This window comes from Sparus aurata, chromosome 6, assembly GCF_900880675.1.
Source record: "Sparus aurata chromosome 6, fSpaAur1.1, whole genome shotgun sequence".
Taxonomy (NCBI): domain Eukaryota; kingdom Metazoa; phylum Chordata; class Actinopteri; order Spariformes; family Sparidae; genus Sparus; species Sparus aurata.
Window position 1 is genome coordinate 24402114 of NC_044192.1, and position 17473 is coordinate 24419586.

General features: G+C 41.5%; 2 protein-coding genes and 1 non-coding gene across 4 annotated transcripts; 2 read left to right on the forward strand and 1 right to left on the reverse strand.

Annotated features, from left to right (window-relative positions):
• Positions 1-836: 836 nt before the first annotated feature.
• psma5 (proteasome 20S subunit alpha 5) lies at positions 837-3905 on the reverse strand. Its single transcript, XM_030418570.1, has 10 exons — positions 3785-3905; positions 3427-3477; positions 2866-2932; positions 2622-2748; positions 2377-2444; positions 2193-2300; positions 2024-2082; positions 1808-1910; positions 1486-1572; positions 837-1231 (listed from the first exon to the last, which is right to left on the reverse strand). The coding sequence occupies exons 2-10, from the start codon at positions 3453-3455 to the stop codon at positions 1154-1156; spliced, it is 726 nt and encodes a 241-aa protein (XP_030274430.1). The 5' UTR covers positions 3456-3477; positions 3785-3905; the 3' UTR covers positions 837-1153.
• Positions 3906-4270: 365 nt separating this feature from the next.
• On the forward strand, positions 4271-4342 carry trnae-uuc (transfer RNA glutamic acid (anticodon UUC)). The gene has a single exon. It is a non-coding gene; the product is annotated as a tRNA-Glu (tRNA).
• Positions 4343-5596: 1254 nt separating this feature from the next.
• On the forward strand, positions 5597-17243 carry LOC115583062 (matrix remodeling-associated protein 8-like). 2 transcript variants are annotated; one of them, XM_030419463.1, is made up of 12 exons: positions 5597-5820; positions 6466-6492; positions 7108-7413; positions 9475-9576; positions 9669-9802; positions 9905-10084; positions 11995-12136; positions 15533-15691; positions 15782-15806; positions 15885-15976; positions 16067-16138; positions 16221-17243. In XM_030419463.1, the coding sequence occupies exons 1-12, from the start codon at positions 5769-5771 to the stop codon at positions 16241-16243; spliced, it is 1314 nt and encodes a 437-aa protein (XP_030275323.1). In that variant the 5' UTR covers positions 5597-5768; the 3' UTR covers positions 16244-17243. The 2 variants fall into 2 exon arrangements, with proteins under 2 accessions (XP_030275323.1, XP_030275324.1); XM_030419464.1 differs by having other exon boundaries at positions 15891-15976.
• Positions 17244-17473: the final 230 nt, after the last annotated feature.

A 17473-nucleotide genomic window follows, 5' to 3' on the forward strand; every position in this document is an offset into this window, starting at 1 on the left:
TCACCCCAACGCATCTTCAATGACGGCCCATCCACCGCCGCACGGGATTGGTCAGGACCAGAATAACCTGCAATCTCATTGGACTGCAGGAATCATCCAGAAGCGAGATGTCAAATGTTTTCTGGTGTCACACCGACCCCTGGTGGAAGGACCGCGCAAAGACCGGGGCAAGCCTTCCACGTTTTCCAAAGGAGAATTTATTCTTTGAATTTGTTAATGTTTCCAAGAAACAGAACAACCCAGAACAAATAGTCTGGAGGAGTTTTTTTCCCTCACAGAAGGAGAAGTTTTAAAAAGCTCTGAGCCAGTCAACATTTGATCAGCATCTAATTATGGAGTAAACAGTAGTAAAGGGATATCAGCCAAGAATATATCCACTTTGGAGGAGACTACCACACAGATTATTCTCAAGAACAGTTCCTGAAAAAAAGTGGTCTAACTCTGAAAATTAATACAATATCACACTTTCACCTTTTCTCTTGACTCCAATTCAAAGAGCTGCAAACATTGGCTGATGTTATTGTGGCTAGCTAGCAAACAGCAGCTAACCACTAGCCATCATAAAGAGTGACCTGTAGGTCATTGCAGAGAAAATAAATGTTTTTATAGTGTTTTCAGTGGGAGAAGTAAATAAGTATTTCACATATCCTTATGTTTGACTTGGAGTCAGACAAGACTCCTGCTGTTCCTGCATCAGGACTTTAGGGCATATTTATATATTTACTTTCAAAAAGCTGACGCAGAAAGTACAATACTATGAGATCACCACTTTCCAGCATCCTATGTGAAATAATAACACAGCAAAAGAATAACACAAAAACTGACAAGACTCAGACGACTTTCTGAATACAAGTTTAATTTCAGTACTGATTCGTAACAAAAAATACCCCCCCTCCCCCACTGTTTTCCTGCCGCCCAGTTTTAAGCGCTGGTCAGACCCCTGTCCAGAGTTGCACAGATACTGAGAGACAAGGAGTAAAAATTAGCACATTACAAAGAGAAACCTCTTATGCAATCCAAAAATATTCTGAATGCAGCCAGGACAAAATGTGCTGATGGAAAGATGCAATTGTGTTGTGACATTCAGCCCAGGTGTACTTCCACGTCCTCTCCTGCCCAGAACTCAAATCAAGACTTTCAAGTCTTTTCTGCTCTAGATGTCCTTGATTACATCCTCCAGCTCCTCTTTGGAATACATGTGGAAGGTCTTCCCGGGCTCTACTGTTGCCAGCTACAGAGGAGACAAAGTAAGAGAGTCTACATGAAACCACAGGATTTAAATTCTGGTAGTCCCATAAAAAACTTAAAACTGCTGTGGTATTTTTTCAAAATGACAGTCAAAATAAAACTGCTGATGTGGTTTGCTCTTGACATTTGTACTTCGGTGTTTTACACTATACATTTTCCCGTACAAATCCAACTTTCTTCAAGCACCTTGTATTAAAATCAAGTATTCAGAAACCGGTTGAGAAATGAAGAACGAACCTCAATGTTGGTGGCGTTGAGCTTCTCCTCCATCACCTGCTTCAGAATGGTGAGAGACGACTTGATGGCGTCTTTTAATGTCATGGACTATCAGTTACCCAGGGAGAGAGGGAGAAACACAAAAGATATATCTGATCAATCCTCCAAATATTTATTTTTTCATCTTTACACAGCTCACGTCAAAATGGTCAAAGAACATTCTAAAATAATTTTAATTCCATCAATTAGAAAAAAAGAAAAAAAAATTACTAACTCACACAAGATAGTAACTCATGACCAAATCTTAGTAAATCTTCCTGTTTAAATATGCAGCATTCTTTACCTTGTGGTAGACCTCTTGCAGGGAGCTCTGGGCTCCCTCAGATGCTGAGCCGATGGCCCGAGCATCACACTGCACGAAGGTTCCTGATGGGTCCATGTGGTACCTGCATTCATTAAGCACATAACAGGTAAATCTCTGTGAATCATTAATTAAAAAAGGTGAACATGCTTCTGTTTGAATTTCACAAATGTTTGTAATTCGAGATTCTTGACATACAGCTGGGGTCCTTTTTCATCAACTCCTCCAAACAGAAGTGCTACACCAAATGGTCGACTCTGTATAAACAACAGAGAAGGAGAGAGTTATACACATTTAGCACTTAATCTATGTGCATGAGGTTTGACTACATGAGTGTTTCGGCCTGGAGATGAGCTAAAAAGCTGACCATGGCACCGGGATCAGCATCCTCCTCTCCAAACTGCAGCGCCAGGTTGGACACAGCCTGAGTCACACTCTCCACTGTCATAGTCTCGTTGTAAGTAAACCAGTGGTTCTGAGGAGGAATATACACACAGGTAAACTGCAAGTAAAACTCAAGGTCACTGATTTGCTATGCTCAGTATGCATACCTGTGTTTCCACTCTTGCTTTGTCAATTAGAGTCTTGGCATCAGCTATCAAGCCACTCATGGCACAACCTTTGAAGAAGAAAGAAAGCAAAAAAAAAAACCCAGGTCGTGAACAAACTGCTGCCTAATGCAACATGCATGATATAACTGGGACATATGTGATGTCACTTTGTCTGAGGGAATATAAGTATACAAGATCAGGGTGTAATCATGACTGATTGAACTTCAGCCTGTCTGTCCACTTACCGATGTGAGTGTCAATCTCCACGATCTTTTCAATGCTGTTGGGCTCCATCAGAGGGGAGGTGATCCTCTTCTCCACAGCCAGACACACCCCCTCAGATGTCTGAATACCAATAGCTGTGGAGCCCAACTGGGGAAGCAAGGTCAGACTACATTAAACTTTGAGCATTATTTTCAAGTTAAGCATAGAATATCACACAGAGGAAGGCTATTAGCTGGCTCAAGTGATTCAGCATGTAATACCCACCTTTATCGCCTCGATGGCATATTCAACCTGGAACAATCTTCCTTCAGGTGAGAATGTGTTCACACCTCTGGAAGACACATGTGAATCTTGATAAGTATTTACAATGTTTATCAATTCAAAGATGCAATGCCGGGAACACATCAATTAATTTGTTATTACGTGTGGTTTGTGTTAATTTGTGGGTGTTAACAAACTTTGAGAGCTTCACTTGCTACCTTGAGTAGAACACTCTTGAACCACACAATTAAATCGCTATTTAGTTTTCCTGGTTGAATAAAGGTTGCTTTAAAAAAAAAAAAAAAAAAAAAAAAGGTATATCGAAAGTGAAAGCAAAGCAACTTTTTGCGAAGTGACTCGCTGCTAGCTTACTGCCTGCAACACAGCTATAAAGGTACTGCAAGGGTAGGAAACAAAAGCACTTTCAGATTCCCTTGAGCATTCAGATTTATTGAAAAGAAAAGCCTGTACATACAACTTTTAACATGGCTGCGCTCTCTGAAGTTTGCTCATCTCCACTGAGAAAGGCTCAATAAATGACAAAGCAGTTTATGTTGCACCTACCTGTCATACTCCGATCTTGTCAAAAACATATTTGAACGTTTACCACAGGACCTGCAGGAAAAGAATAGGTGTTTAAGACTTCTAGACAATACAAATTAGATAAAACATTTGTAAACCATCAGAATGATTCTTTGCGCCGAGCTTGCCGTGACACCGGGTGATTAGCTAGCTAGGGTTAGCTGCGATACCGAGCAAGCATGCTAGCTAACTGACGCGGCTAAACACTGAAACAACAGCACGGAAAATGCTCATAGAAATAAAACATCCACAGTCGGACATTAAAATAATATCTAAAAGAACATATATGAACAATTCGACGACATATTTCTAAATAAAGACACTTGTTAGACTCATGTACCTCCAGTCAGAAACCCTTGAATGAGTTCGCTTGTTTCAGGGGAAGCTTGTGTGGTGTAACACCTAAACACGCCGGTCGTCAACAAATCGGAAACGAAAGTTCCGCGTGCGCAGTGCTCTCGCTGAGTATCCATGGTGTCGCCACAAAAGTGACAACATTTTAAATATATTTTTATCAGCAAACAGGAGAGGTCATACTGGCTGCTGAAAAAAATCGTATTGCTGATAGGAAATAGACTTCAAAAAAACGTATCAATTAATATTATACATGATAGGGCAGGTTACTGTGATATGGTCTAAGATGGAGTAATTAAAACTGAAAAATACCAAATAATGTTTTGCAAGGGAATGAGACACACATTCATACAGTTTAAATAGTCTGTTGGTTGTCTGGTGTGGATTACTCATAGCAGGTTTTACCGTCAGAGAGCAGAATACCTATCACATGCCAATTTCGAGTTTCGAAGCATTCATTGATATTTACAGGTCCCATATGGTCTAGCGGTTAGGATTCCTGGTTTTCACCCAGGCGGCCCGGGTTCGACTCCCGGTATGGGAACTACATTTTTCAGGTGAGGGAACAGGATGTCAACAGTACCTATGTTTGGAAGTACAGAAATAGTGCGTCTTCTGTCTTCTCTCGCCCCGACAGGAACATCACGACGCGCGGTCTATTCAGCCGACGCTAATGTCAGCAACCAATCAGCACTAAGACAGGTGCAGGACTGGAGCCTATATATAATACAGAAATATTGATACCAACGAGCTTCGATAGCTGCGCAGTGACTGCATGTCATGTGAGCGTATCAGCCACTGAGTGTCGTCTTTGAGCTGAACGAGAAGAGCAGGAGCAGTGGAAACATTTGCTGCTGCAGTAAATGTTTGGTGCATTTTAAAGTAGTTTATTGTGTTGAGGATTGTGACATAAAACCTCATGATGAAGTACACATTTTAGCCTTGTTAAGTTCTCAGCATTCTTTTTTACTCATATTTTATGATTTAGCTTTTTAATGTTTGTTTAGCACTTTGAGAATGACTGCAATGCAATGTAAAGAAAAAAATCCCCTCATTCACACAGTAACAACAACAACAACAGTAATGATAATAACAATACATTTACGCTCTGTCTAATAGGAATTTTAGTGTAATACACCACTGACGAAACATGTCTGTCAAACAAATTTAAGGGACACTATTTAGTGTTGGGGAATGTTAATATTAAAAGTATTAATGAGGAGATAATACAAACTCTAACCCTGAATAAACAAGCTGTTCTCAGAGGAAAATAAGGTCACCAGAACACTGTTTGAAGCAAGAAATGTGGCAGGGTCCGCCACATATAAACAAAGTAAAACAGTCTGAAACAATGTTGTCCTTTAAAGTCAGTTTGTTTGTTCAGTTTATTCGGTCATGAAAACCAAGAGAGTTTGTTTCTTTTTTTTGTTTAGATCTTTCTCTTCTGATTAAAATGTCTTCACCAAAACTACAGAGTGCACCTTTTTTTTAAATGCAGTGAAGTAGAAGTAGAAGGGCTAACAGTATTACCATTTTCATTCTAATTCCTCAAATCTATTCTGTTGAGTTAAAACAAAGACTTTGATTTATTTGAGTCTCTACATCACAAACAAATAAATGTACCCACAACACTGGCAACTTTCAGCTTGTACTCGCAAATCTCTCTCTTGACCTGCTGTACTGTTATAAATTAAAATGTTAGTTTTCAGAGGAGAGTGGGTGTAGCTACATGTAGGCCGGTGGTGTCATGTTTCATGTCCCGGGTGGGATTACTTCAGTTTTTGGTTCTGCTGCCTATTGAAGTCCTAACGTGGCGCTGCGTATCTTCAAACTCTGAAATCTGACCAAACAAAGTCCTGCTGCTGCTGCTGCTGCTGTGGATGGATACAGAAAAACATTCATCTTCTTACTGTCAGGTCCTCTCATCTGTGCAGCCTTGACAAGTTCTCCGTGCCACTAACATTGTCAACATGAGGAGCGAGAGGGAGGACTTCATCTTGCAGGCTCTCCTCTTCATCCACAGTAAGTAGACTGGAGTTTGGTTGGTGCAGCTTTGTTTTGCATGTCTCAGGTGCCGTCATCCGGAACTTCACATTAGTGATATAAATAGAAGCCTTTTGAAGCCAAAATGTGCACCACCATTTACAAAAAAAATATTTCAGTGTCTTACTTTTGCCATTTTTCGCCCTGTTTTTATGTTTCTTTGAATTAAGACTTTAAGTGAATTTGCTTGTTAAAAGTCAGTTTATGTGATGACATGTAGAGACAGAAATTATGAATCTGATAGTTTTCAGACTAATATTAAAACCAGGCTCCTGCTTCACATTCACACACAGACACATTCCTGTCAGATGACTTTTGCTGAGTCAGTATAAAGACGTTGTGGTGAAAGACATTAACCACATTCATTCTCTAAACACGACTATTAGTTAGAGTTTCCACTATTGTTTTCAATTTAGGCCTTGTCATATTTACTTTTTAAGCCTGTTCCTTGCCTTTCTGTTTACTTTTTTAATAACTGAAAAAACCCCAGTTGGAGTTTAGTCTGATTTAAGAGAGCCTTCTGTCCAATGGGACTTGTATTTTTCAACACAACATGCAGTAGCAGTCTGACAGGGTCTGTTTAAGTGATTATCCTGTTCACCTTCCCCACTGTTTCTGTTTCAGTCCCTGTGGCCTGCCTCTTCACTGCAGGTATGTTTCTCTTTGTGTGTGTTTTCTGATTCAACACGGTATCACAGCAGCTCGTGAAGTACTATAATAGTAACAAAATTGAATCTGCTGTGTTCAGTCTGGACAAAATTGCCCATCTTTTTAGTGAGACTAAGCACAAGTGTAAAATGGAGAATTTGGGTCGATGTACATGAATTCTAAAGACTGAATTTCGTCCGAGTTTCATGAACTGTTTATGAACATATAACCAGAAATCACAATGTTTCCCTGACCTTTAAAGGGTCGCTATGTAGTTTTGGGACAAGACAGACGAGAAATATCTTCGTTGACTTATTTTTTTTTATGCCAAAGCAAACTGAATATACAAACTGACCTTGAAGGACAACACAGTTTCATACTATTTTACTTTGTTTATATGTGGCGGACCCTGCCACCTTTCTAGTTCCAAACAGGGGACCATATTTTCCTCTGAGTTGTCGTTGTTGCCTAGTCTTAACTACAGACTGGATGTGGACATTTGATTCTAGTGTGACAAAGAAACACTGCCCTGATATGTTGTTCATATCTGTGCATTTCTGTTCAGAGAGTATTAGTAAATGAGAGTGTGAAACTCTTCACATCCTCTCTGTCCTCCAGCGTCAGCTCAGTCCGACAGCAGCAGCAGTGTGGTGGTGGCAGGCTACAATGTGAGCGCCCCTGCTGGGTCGAGGGTGGTGCTGCAGTGTGTGAGCGGCCGCATGGTGTGGACACGGGACAGGGTGAGGGACAGACAGAGGGTGGTCCACTGGGACATGTTCCGAGCCCACCCAGACTACGCCATGGAGAGGGTGCTGGACATGTTCTCTGCAGGGGACCAGAGGATCTACAACTCCTACAACCTGGGCAGGGTCGGCCTCAGCCCAACAGCCTTCAGAGACGGAAACTTCTCCCTGGTCATCAAAGGTCACACTCACTGTCTTTGAATGTTATGTCTGTAGTTGTTGGTGAATTGCGTTGTGCACTGTCTGATTTCTTTTGCAGCTCTTCCTTTATGTACTTTTCAAAACTGATGACCATTTTTAAACCATACAATTAGATTTAGGGTCTGTCTTTTAACCTGGCAGCCAGCAATGCTGTGAAAAGTACCCAAAGCCATACTAGAGTAAAAGTAAAGATTACTTTATTAGATACTTTTCAGTTGTGATAGTGAAAATCACCCAAACCAATGGCACTTGAAGAAAAGTTCTTTAATAAGAAGTATCTTTAATGTACTAAGCAATCAAAAGTACAAGTACATGTAAATCATACGTATATTTACATATATGTACTATATACTTGCAGTCAATCTAATTGTGCAACAGTATGACAAGTAACTAGTAACTAAAGTTGTCAAATAAATGTTCTTGTGAAAAAAGTAAATTTCCTTCTAAAATGTAGTGGAGTTAAAGTAGCAGCAATTGAAAATACTCAAGAAATGTGCTACTGCCTCAAATTTGTATTTAACTACAGTCCTTGAGTGAATGCAGTTACATTACAAAAACAAAAGCTGGAGATGTTATCAGTGACCATAAAATCCCCTTGTCTGCTGAAGGTGCATTATTGCCACAGTAACACAAAAGGAAAAAAGTTCAGTTAAAGGGATATTCCGGTTTAAATTTAATCCATGGTCTAACACACCGTGAAACTGTGTTAGACTCCCTATCGAGAGATCAAGTTAGCAGACCACTAATTTACGGAGTTTTATCAACCTCAGAAACAACCGCACGACAACAATACTCTGCAGTAAATGGATCCAAATATAAACCGCCACCAAAAAGCCACAAATAATGCTCAGAACAGCACCAAACTTCAGCCACAGTACAAATAGGGTCTCATAGTTCATAGTTCAAAGTTCATATGTGTCTTACCTGCCAGTTTATAACAGTTATTATCGAGAGCAGACAGGGAAAAGAACAGAATTGAGCATTTCTAACTGCACTCGGTAATCGTCGCGTCGGGACTTCCCCGACCCGGAAGCTGATGGATGAGAGTTGAAATCTGTTTTTAGCTTCCCAATAGAAATCCAGCTAAGCTAGCGGAGGTTAGATGCCCCAGACTATATGCTGAGACCCTATTTGTACTGTTGCTGAAGTTTGGGGCTGTTCTGAGCATTATTTGTGGCTTTTTGGTGGTGGTTTATATGTATGCAATGTATTGTTGTCGTGCGGTCGTTTCTGAGGTTGATACAACTCCGTAAATTAGCGGTCTGCTAACCTGATCTCTTGAGAGGGAGTCTAACACAGTTTCACGGTGTGTCAGACCATAGATTAAATTTACACCAGAATATCCCTTTAATGGCTTGAGGACCTCAATCCCATGATAATTTTAGTTTGTTAGCACAATTTTTAATATCCTTTTATGTAATAAAAATGTAATTTATTGGTGGATAGCAGAGATGCAGGAAACCTTGCTGCTTCATAAACTGTTCCATTTTGGTGCATTCAAGTGCTAGCGAAAACTCAGACATTCACACAAAACCACAGAGAGTCGACTCAAACATAGCAACAGTTTAATTCAAGTACATCAATGATTATTTTCTTAACAGCTGTGCTTGTTTGTTCATTCATTGCCAGGAGTTATTTTACGACAGCTGAACTAGTAAAAAATCAAATTCTGACAGTGCTGTCAGAGCAGGACGAACACCTGACTGCACCAATCACAAGGATCCCAGCTCTCGACTGACTCCATGTTCAAGCGGTGTAATTTTGATTAAAAGAATATGAAACAGTGTTCACTCTCCTGTATTGCCTCACCACCCCAAATGTTTAAAGTTTCTGCAAACTAACTTTCATACCAAAGTGAAATGAATGGAAACCCACCGCTACTTCAGGAGGCATGGTTTGGAAAATGTTTGTCAGTAATGTGAAGTGTAGCCTACATGATTTATAACTCACTAACTACAGTACAGTCCTTTAAGTGAATCAATGATTTTATCTGACATGATCATAATTTTTGCATTTTTTGTGTCTCTGCATGTGATTGCAGACGTGACGATGAATGACAGAGGTCTCTACTCCTGTAACCTCCACCATCTCTACTGCCACCTGTACGAGACAGTCAGAGTTCAGCTCAACGTCACTAAATCACGTATGTATCACAGAGCGATCCACATGGTCGATCGACACACAGCAACCTGGAAGCTGAGTGTGTTGTGTTTTTTCTGCACATTTCCCATAAAGGCCGCAAAGAACAGCGTTACTGGGATGGACAGAAGGCGGTGTATGTGGTGCTGCTCGGCAGTACCGTGGTGCTGCCATGCATCAACCGACGTAACGTGTGGACAGACTGGAGCGACGAGGAGGAGGACCAGCAGGTGTGTGTCTGTAGTCTCAGTCTAGATCAGCTTTTAATTTAGAGGGATTACATGATATTGGCTGAAGGAAATAACTCCGTTCTGTATCTTGATGGCCCCCAGGTGGTCCACTGGGACCGTCAGTCTGCAGGGGTCCACCATGACCGCGCTGACCGCCTGGTGGACATGTACGCCTCTGGGGAGCAGCGTAGCTACGGGCCTCTGTTCCTCCAGAGGAAGATGAACATCAGCAACCAAGCCTTCTCAGAGGGGGACTTCTCTCTTGCTATATCTGATCTGCAGGTGGGTGAAAGGAGAGGAACAGAAAACGCCACAGGAGCCTGATTGTTAAAAAATATATATACTGCTTTGGCAAGAGCTACACTTCTTACTGGGGGTCTTCCTTGTTCTAAATATGTGTCCTCATGCACTTTGGATACTGTTTTCCAAGGTGTGTATGGCCGTGTGTGAGCATGTTTACAGTGTTTCCAGAACACATGGAAGTTTCATTAGTAATGCACCTCTTGTCAAGTTAAACTTTATTATTCCGCTGGGATAAATGAGGTTGAGGGGCCACAGTAAAGATGAAAATTCACGTCAACAACCAACAGGATCTGTCCGAAAGGCCTTCCTACCAATCCTTCCATGCCATTTGGAGTAATACCAAGCAGAGAAAGGTTAACAGTCATATTTTAGGGAATCTCAAGTTGCTCCAGTGTTGTTTGATAGGGCTTGTAAATCCGATCGTTTAGGTTTAATACATTCTCTGGAGCCATCGGGGGGGCGGGGGGGGGGAATGACAAAATTGTTGAACACAGCCAGGTTTCCATTCAGCCACAGCAAACACTCAGCTGACTGTCAAAGCCATTTCATTCTAGTCGTGTGTTTTAAAAAGAAAAAAAGCTGAATTAAACAGCACTTACATTTAAACAACCCAATGTCCCTGGAAAGTCAGCTATAGAATATTTCTCAAGTTTTCTGCTAGATTATAAATTCTAAATGTTTTCAAATTGTCCTATTTATGCAGATTAGTAGGCCAATAACTCTAATTCAAAGAGTATGTTGTGCTATGCACATGAAAACAACAGGTTTTGTACGTTTTGTATTACAAATGTGTTGCTCTAGATTGTTCAAGTGAACAAACCAAACCAGAGGGAAACGGGGACTTGCAACATCTCAAATTGCACCAATCAGAAACAAGAAAGAAGCATTAAACTCATTGTGCACATGGTCCGTGATGATCCCTCTCTGTCTAAAAGACAAACTGATGTCTCATGCTTACTGAGGTTTTCCTGCTAAGACTTTAAACTTTAACTCATGACTCTCAATTTGATTGTATAAACATTTGATGACTGTAAACAGAAGGAACACATATACCATTTACCTACGTAAAAGATGTTATCCAAATAGAGGTTTTTGACTCATGACATCAAGATCAAACATTGTTAAACCTGCCCGGTCCCATCTACAGGCTTGTTTTATTGATAATAAACCCATGTGGAAACTTTTCAGGCTAAGAAAAGTTGTTCATGAATACGAACATGTAATATATTCATCAACAAATTCAGCTTTTTTAGTGATTTTTAGCCATGCTAGCCGTACCTGTAGTGCTAATAAGCAAATGCAAGCACACCATCAGGCTAAACAAAGACGGTGAACATAAAGCGAAACAGCAGCGTGTTAGCATTTTCGCTGTTAGCACCTTAGCATGTTCTCTATGCTTAAGTACAGTGCATGCTAACACGGCTGCTAGCGTGATTGTTGACTCTCAGAATAAAAAATAAATGTAAAAAATATTCCTCCACAGCAGAGATGAGCATATAACTAAAACCTATAAATGTAGGGTGGTTTCCCTACCATCAGAGCTGTTCGGCAATCATTCTCAGACATTCTTGATAACTTTATGTCCAAATTTATGCTAAGAATAAGTATCAAACTATCCAAAACAGACAGTTTAATAGACAAACCACCAGAAGAAGTGGGTGTTGAAGGGGTATATTACTAATCTTTAACAGCAAACCGTTAAAACTTGGATGCAGTTGCTGCCTTGTGATGGCATGCACATTCAAATCATTCCAATGTAAGTGTTTTTGAGCCGCAACTTCTCTTTTTTGTTGTTGTTAGCATCTGTTACACAGATTGTACCATCCGAAGGCACAAAGGCCTACAGTGTAATGCACAAATGTGTCTGACTGTCCGCATCCAACACTCAGCCCACAGACCAGGGGATGTACTCCTGCCACCTCCACCACCATTACTGTGGTCTGCACGAGAGAAGGGAGTTTCAAGTCACAGTGGAGCCACCAGTGATTCCGACCACCCTGCCAGCCAAAGCACTGCCAAGTGAGGACAAAGGTAACACGCAATCGTGCACACAAATACACAAACACACATCACTGCTGCTGCTCTAGTTATATGTCAGTGTGTGAGCCGGGGCGGTACAGAGCGGATGTTTTCTGGCTCAGTGGATTTGAACTATCATGTGTATGATTAGGAGAAAAAGCTCTTCGCAGACATCTGTTATTTCCTTCACTATCAGCCTCGTTCTGTGTTTGGTCTGTGACTCTCCGAAGAGCAGCAGAGGAGGAAGAGATGGAGAAAAGAGGTGGTCAGGGAGGGGGGGACTTTTATTTTTGAAGTTCTCTGTTTGTTTCATGAGAGATTTTTACTTGCACCGTCAGCTTGTCGAACGCCAGACCCCTGAAGCAACACGTACTTTCTCACAACCTCCTCCAAAACCTCCCCCTCATCGCCTTTCACCTTCTCCTCAAGCCACCACTCTCAACTGTTTCGCCATTATGGCGCTACTCAACACACTTATGGTGTGTTTGGTGTGTTCCTCCTCTGTTTCTTTTCTCTTGATCATCTCATTCACATTCCTCAGTGTTTTGACCCACCTAAAAGAATCCTGACTCTGACTGCATATGAGAAAGAGGAAAAAGAAGAAGAAGAAGAAGAAGAAGAAGAAGAAGAAGAAGAAGAAGAGGAGGAGAGTGGGATCAGACAGAAAAGGAGGATTGGCATGTTGGCGTTCCAGCTGCCAAATTCTTGGAGGATGAGACAGTTTCTGGTGCATGTGTCTTTTCCAGTAGGTAACTGAAACAAAGCCGATAATGGCGGACGCACCAATGTGCGAAAATCATTGAGAGAGGGGTTAGAAATGAGAAATTCCTGTGGCCGAGTCCATTTGCGAGTGTATGTGTGTGAGAGAGCGTGCCAAGTGCGCTCTCATTTCAGTGGAATCTCTCGGATACAGTCTTTGGACTTAAGTCCAGCTCTGCCCACACAATTAATCCTTCGCTCCCCGAGCTGTAATAACACAGTAGTATTGCACCATGGGAATTTTACTGGTTTTAAAAACAAGACGCAGAGCTGATTTATCTCCAGCGCAGGAGTGAGTTTGCGCAGTTTCTTCTCCCGTGCACTCAGACGAACAGTATTTAGTGGTCTTATCTGCTCTTGTTTTGCCCTCTCTGACTGTCTGCTGGCCTGTTGACTTTGGCTCTCTCCTGACGCTCTCGGAGACATTCTTCACCCCACCTTCGACTTCCATCTGTCCTGCCTTCCTTCTGTTTTTTACCGCCACATGCTCAGGTTTGTTTGTCCTCATTACGTTCCTTTCGCTCGCCCTTTTCCCATCGCCTTTTCTCAATTTCTTTTTTTACTTTTCCTTTCAAAGAAAGAGAAGAAACCAGGAAGTTTCCTTCATCTGTGCTGCAGCTGGCAGCGCAGAGGGAAAGACAAACAAAGTGGTCGAGGCAGTGGGGGATGAGAGTTTTTGAGAGACAGACAAAAAAGAGAGAAGGGAGGATGGGGGCAAGGAAGTCTGTCGATGAAGTAGAGTAGAGGAGATGTAGGTCAAATCCCTCCCTACCATCAGAGTTAGTTTGGGGGGGGGGGGGAACCGGGCAGCCAGTCTCAATGCAAACACATATGTTCCCATCTGTGAGTGGGTCAGGGGAAAATGGCTCGAAACGATATAAAAGTGTCAGAAGATCTGCAATGTTGATAAATACGCTGTTTGCATGTACGCCACAGCTGGATGTGTGTGTTTGGGGTCACTAGGCAAGGTCTTCTCTAGCCTCTCTGAGCGAGGCGAGCCTCTGGAGAAACATCCCTCCGTCCCCTTCCTCTCCCTTGGCTCTCCTCCTCTGTTCCACCCCACTCTGTCCTTCCTTCACTCCTCTTCCTCTCCTCATTTCTCTGTGTTATACTGCCAGGAAAACTAAATCACAGCATGACTTTCTGTCTGGATCTCATTTTGGCTCAGATATGTCGAGTCTGAGGTCCGCAGCTGCTTCTTGCCTTGCATTTTTTTTTTAATGAGGTAAAATGGAACCAGGCGTTCCCTCCCTCTTTCTGCCCTCTGCTTCTCTACACTCTGCAGAACTGCACATACAGTCTCACCTGATGCTGACCGCCTAATTATTATTCACTGCTCTGGAAATGTGTTCAGGATTTTTTCCTTTACAGCCAGGAAATGTCAACGCATGTAAAAAAATAAAAATAAATAATAAATTCAGTTTGCAAGGTGTTAGAGGGTGTGAGGCCTCTCTCTCACTCTCGCCCTCTTTCACACACACACACACACACACACACACACACACACACGTGTAATAAAAATTAAGTAGTAATTGAGTATGCAGCCACACATACAGAATGAAAATTATTTGGGCTTGGAAAGATATGACTGCAGCAAACATGTTGCAGTCTGCCACTGCAAACACTCGTTGAACACAAACCACTGGATAACAAAGAGAAGAGTGATGTTGGCAGAAATGAATTTTAAAAGACCACGCCCTCAGTGTGTTCAGTGTCTACAACATAGAGACCATCTTGCGATGGGATCATACCAGCCGCAATGCGTGTTGATGTTCTGGCCCATGACTACTTTGTAGTTATTACTACATTATTACACATTATTAGACTCATGGATTGGACCACACCTATCATAAACCGTCATTTTGTGCTTAACTACAAACTTCTAAAGTTTCCTGACAACATCAATACAAATGTGGGTCAGGAACCAAAAGGGCTGGGGTGGATGCCTTTGGAAGGAATATGCCCCTCTTCAAAATCGGCCTTCATTTTGATCTCAAATACACACCTGTGAAGTATCATGGCTGCTAACAGGCTATACCAAGATGGTGAACATTACAGATAATAGTAGTCGTATACCTGAGAAACAGCAGCATATTAGCATTGTAGCCGTGAGCATGCTAGCGTGCTGAGGTTTGATATGTGGTGACTTTTAACCATGCTTAGTCGTACCTTTGTGAAGCGCTAATCAGCAAATGCAAGCGTTGGTGCCAAGTTGTTTGAACCCAACATTGCCATCCACACAACCATAGTGCTAATGTGGCTACGACTGTTTTTATGACTTTGAAAGACGGTTTGAAACTTGTAGTAGCTGCCCCACGAAATAAGTTCAGCGGTAGAACAAATTAAATCAATATAAAAGAGGAAAGACTGACAAACACAGGTTTAGCAATGCAAAGTAATGAAAATCTGCAAAGCCACGGGAAGTCCCCTCAAAAGAAAGTGAAGAAATACAACAAGTGTCAGCTATTATTGAACCCAATGGATTGTTTTTGTGTTACTCATGAGGTGTGTAATGTGAGGTCAGTGTTAAATCTGCTCTTGGTTATTGGAGTTGTAAACCTCAAGATGACACATCGGTCTGTTTTGAGTGAAAAGATGAAGAACAGAGGAGCACCAAGCGCTGACTGTTGAGATTTCTGTGCCACTCAGACACCACTAAGGCTGAATCACCGCGAGTCATCAACGTCATTCTGCCCGACCAGAGACACCACTTTCTCCTGCCGCTGGGCTACGTCCTCACCACCTTCCTGCTACTGGTGTTCATTATCCTCATCATCATCCTCATCACGCGCAGACGTAAAATCAAAGGTCTGACCTGCAATTATTCAATCTGACCGTAGGTGATTTGCACTGGAATTCACATGGCTGAATCTCATTGACTTTTCTTCTGTTTTTCAGAGTTTTATCCACAGGCATCCATGAGGTGAGTGAGAACACACACACACACACAACCTACGCACACACACACACACACACACACTAAGGTGTCTCTCTCTGCCAGTGATAGGTCAAGCAGAAGCCAAAGCAGCTCGGAGGAGTTTGAGATGGACGTCGCTGAAGTGAACGTGTGCTGCCCAGAGGAGAGAAGACTCGGTGAGTTTGAAGAAACACAAGTGTTTACAGAAAGGGACTTCTGTCTTGACTTTTTGTGTGTGACTCTCTGGTTTCCTGTGTGTTTTTTAGACTACAAGAACAACCTGTTGAAAGAAAAGGTCCACATGAACACTCAGCCCAAAGTCATTGATCTTGACAAAGGTAACCCACACGCATGCAACGTCATCTAACGCGCATTTTTCATATTTTCCTCCTTCCGTAACCTCAATTTGTCTTCTTACAGAGATGCAGAAATTTTCTAAGTGATGGAATGAGAAGATAAGAAGTGAAACTGGAGTCACTGGCTGGTCCAGAGGCTGAGCTCCAAACTAAACACTGCCTTCTGTTCTGGCAGGAGAGGCGGCAAGAGAATGAAGAGGAAACGTTGTGAAATGTAGAAAAAAACCTTAAAAAAACAGCTCTCACTGAGGCCTTATGAGTTCAAATCATCCGTGATAGAGACAGAGAAAAACTGCCCTATCGTTTTACTTGATCAAACTATAAAGACTTGACTAAGATCACTATGCACGGCACAAGAGCGCCACCCAGAGGGGACTCTTAGACGAGAAGCAACATGTGCATAAGTTGACTCAGTTGTGATTGAGTTATTACAGCTTTGATTATTATTCATCAAGTTGAAAATAAACAAAATTGATTGTTTTTTATTTGGAATTTGTTTTAATCTCATATTTATCTTGGCTTAACTGACTGGACTGAACGCCACTGAAGCGCTTTTATCAGTGTGTACTGCTTCCTGTAGGCTACGATTAACTCCATGCTAACTGACCGATGATGCTGCGTATGTAAAAATGTTTTAGTTTGATGCTCAGACTGTTTTTTTTTTTTTTTTTGTGGAATGTTCCTTTTTCTTTATTTTTACACGTATTAAAGTTTGATGCTGGTGTTTGACTGAAGTTGGTTATTCCATGTGATCGGTCGTCTTTGTATTCAAATTACTTAGTGAATATGATACAATAAAGATCATTTTTCACTGATTGTGGACGGCAGAAATGTTTGGTGATAGGCTTCTTTTCACTGCTCATGTGTTGACTTTTCATTGTAGGAAAAGCACAGGTGTAACTATTCACCGTAACAATAGCTCTGTAGTTTTTCCAAAGTAGAAGGTCCAGGAATTCGTGAGAGTTGACGTAACACCAGCACCCTAAAACTGAAGCAACTACATGGAACTTTTTTTATTTACACCTGCGTTTTACCTGCTGTCACATGTCCCAAGTATATTTTGTAATAAAGGCATGTATTTACTCAATGGTTCCTGCCTAATTTTCCAAAACGTTTCATATATGATCAAATGTTAACAGCAGGAAAAGGAAAAAAAAATTTTGTGTCTAAGAACAGGTGTTGTGACTTCTGCTTTTTCCAGCCACCTAATATGCCATCTGATTAATTTGCTCCTCCTCCCTTGATGATGTTAATGCTGTTGTAGTGTCAGGTGTCAAGTATATTAATACTTTGCTGCCGATGTCTGCCATTTTGTAA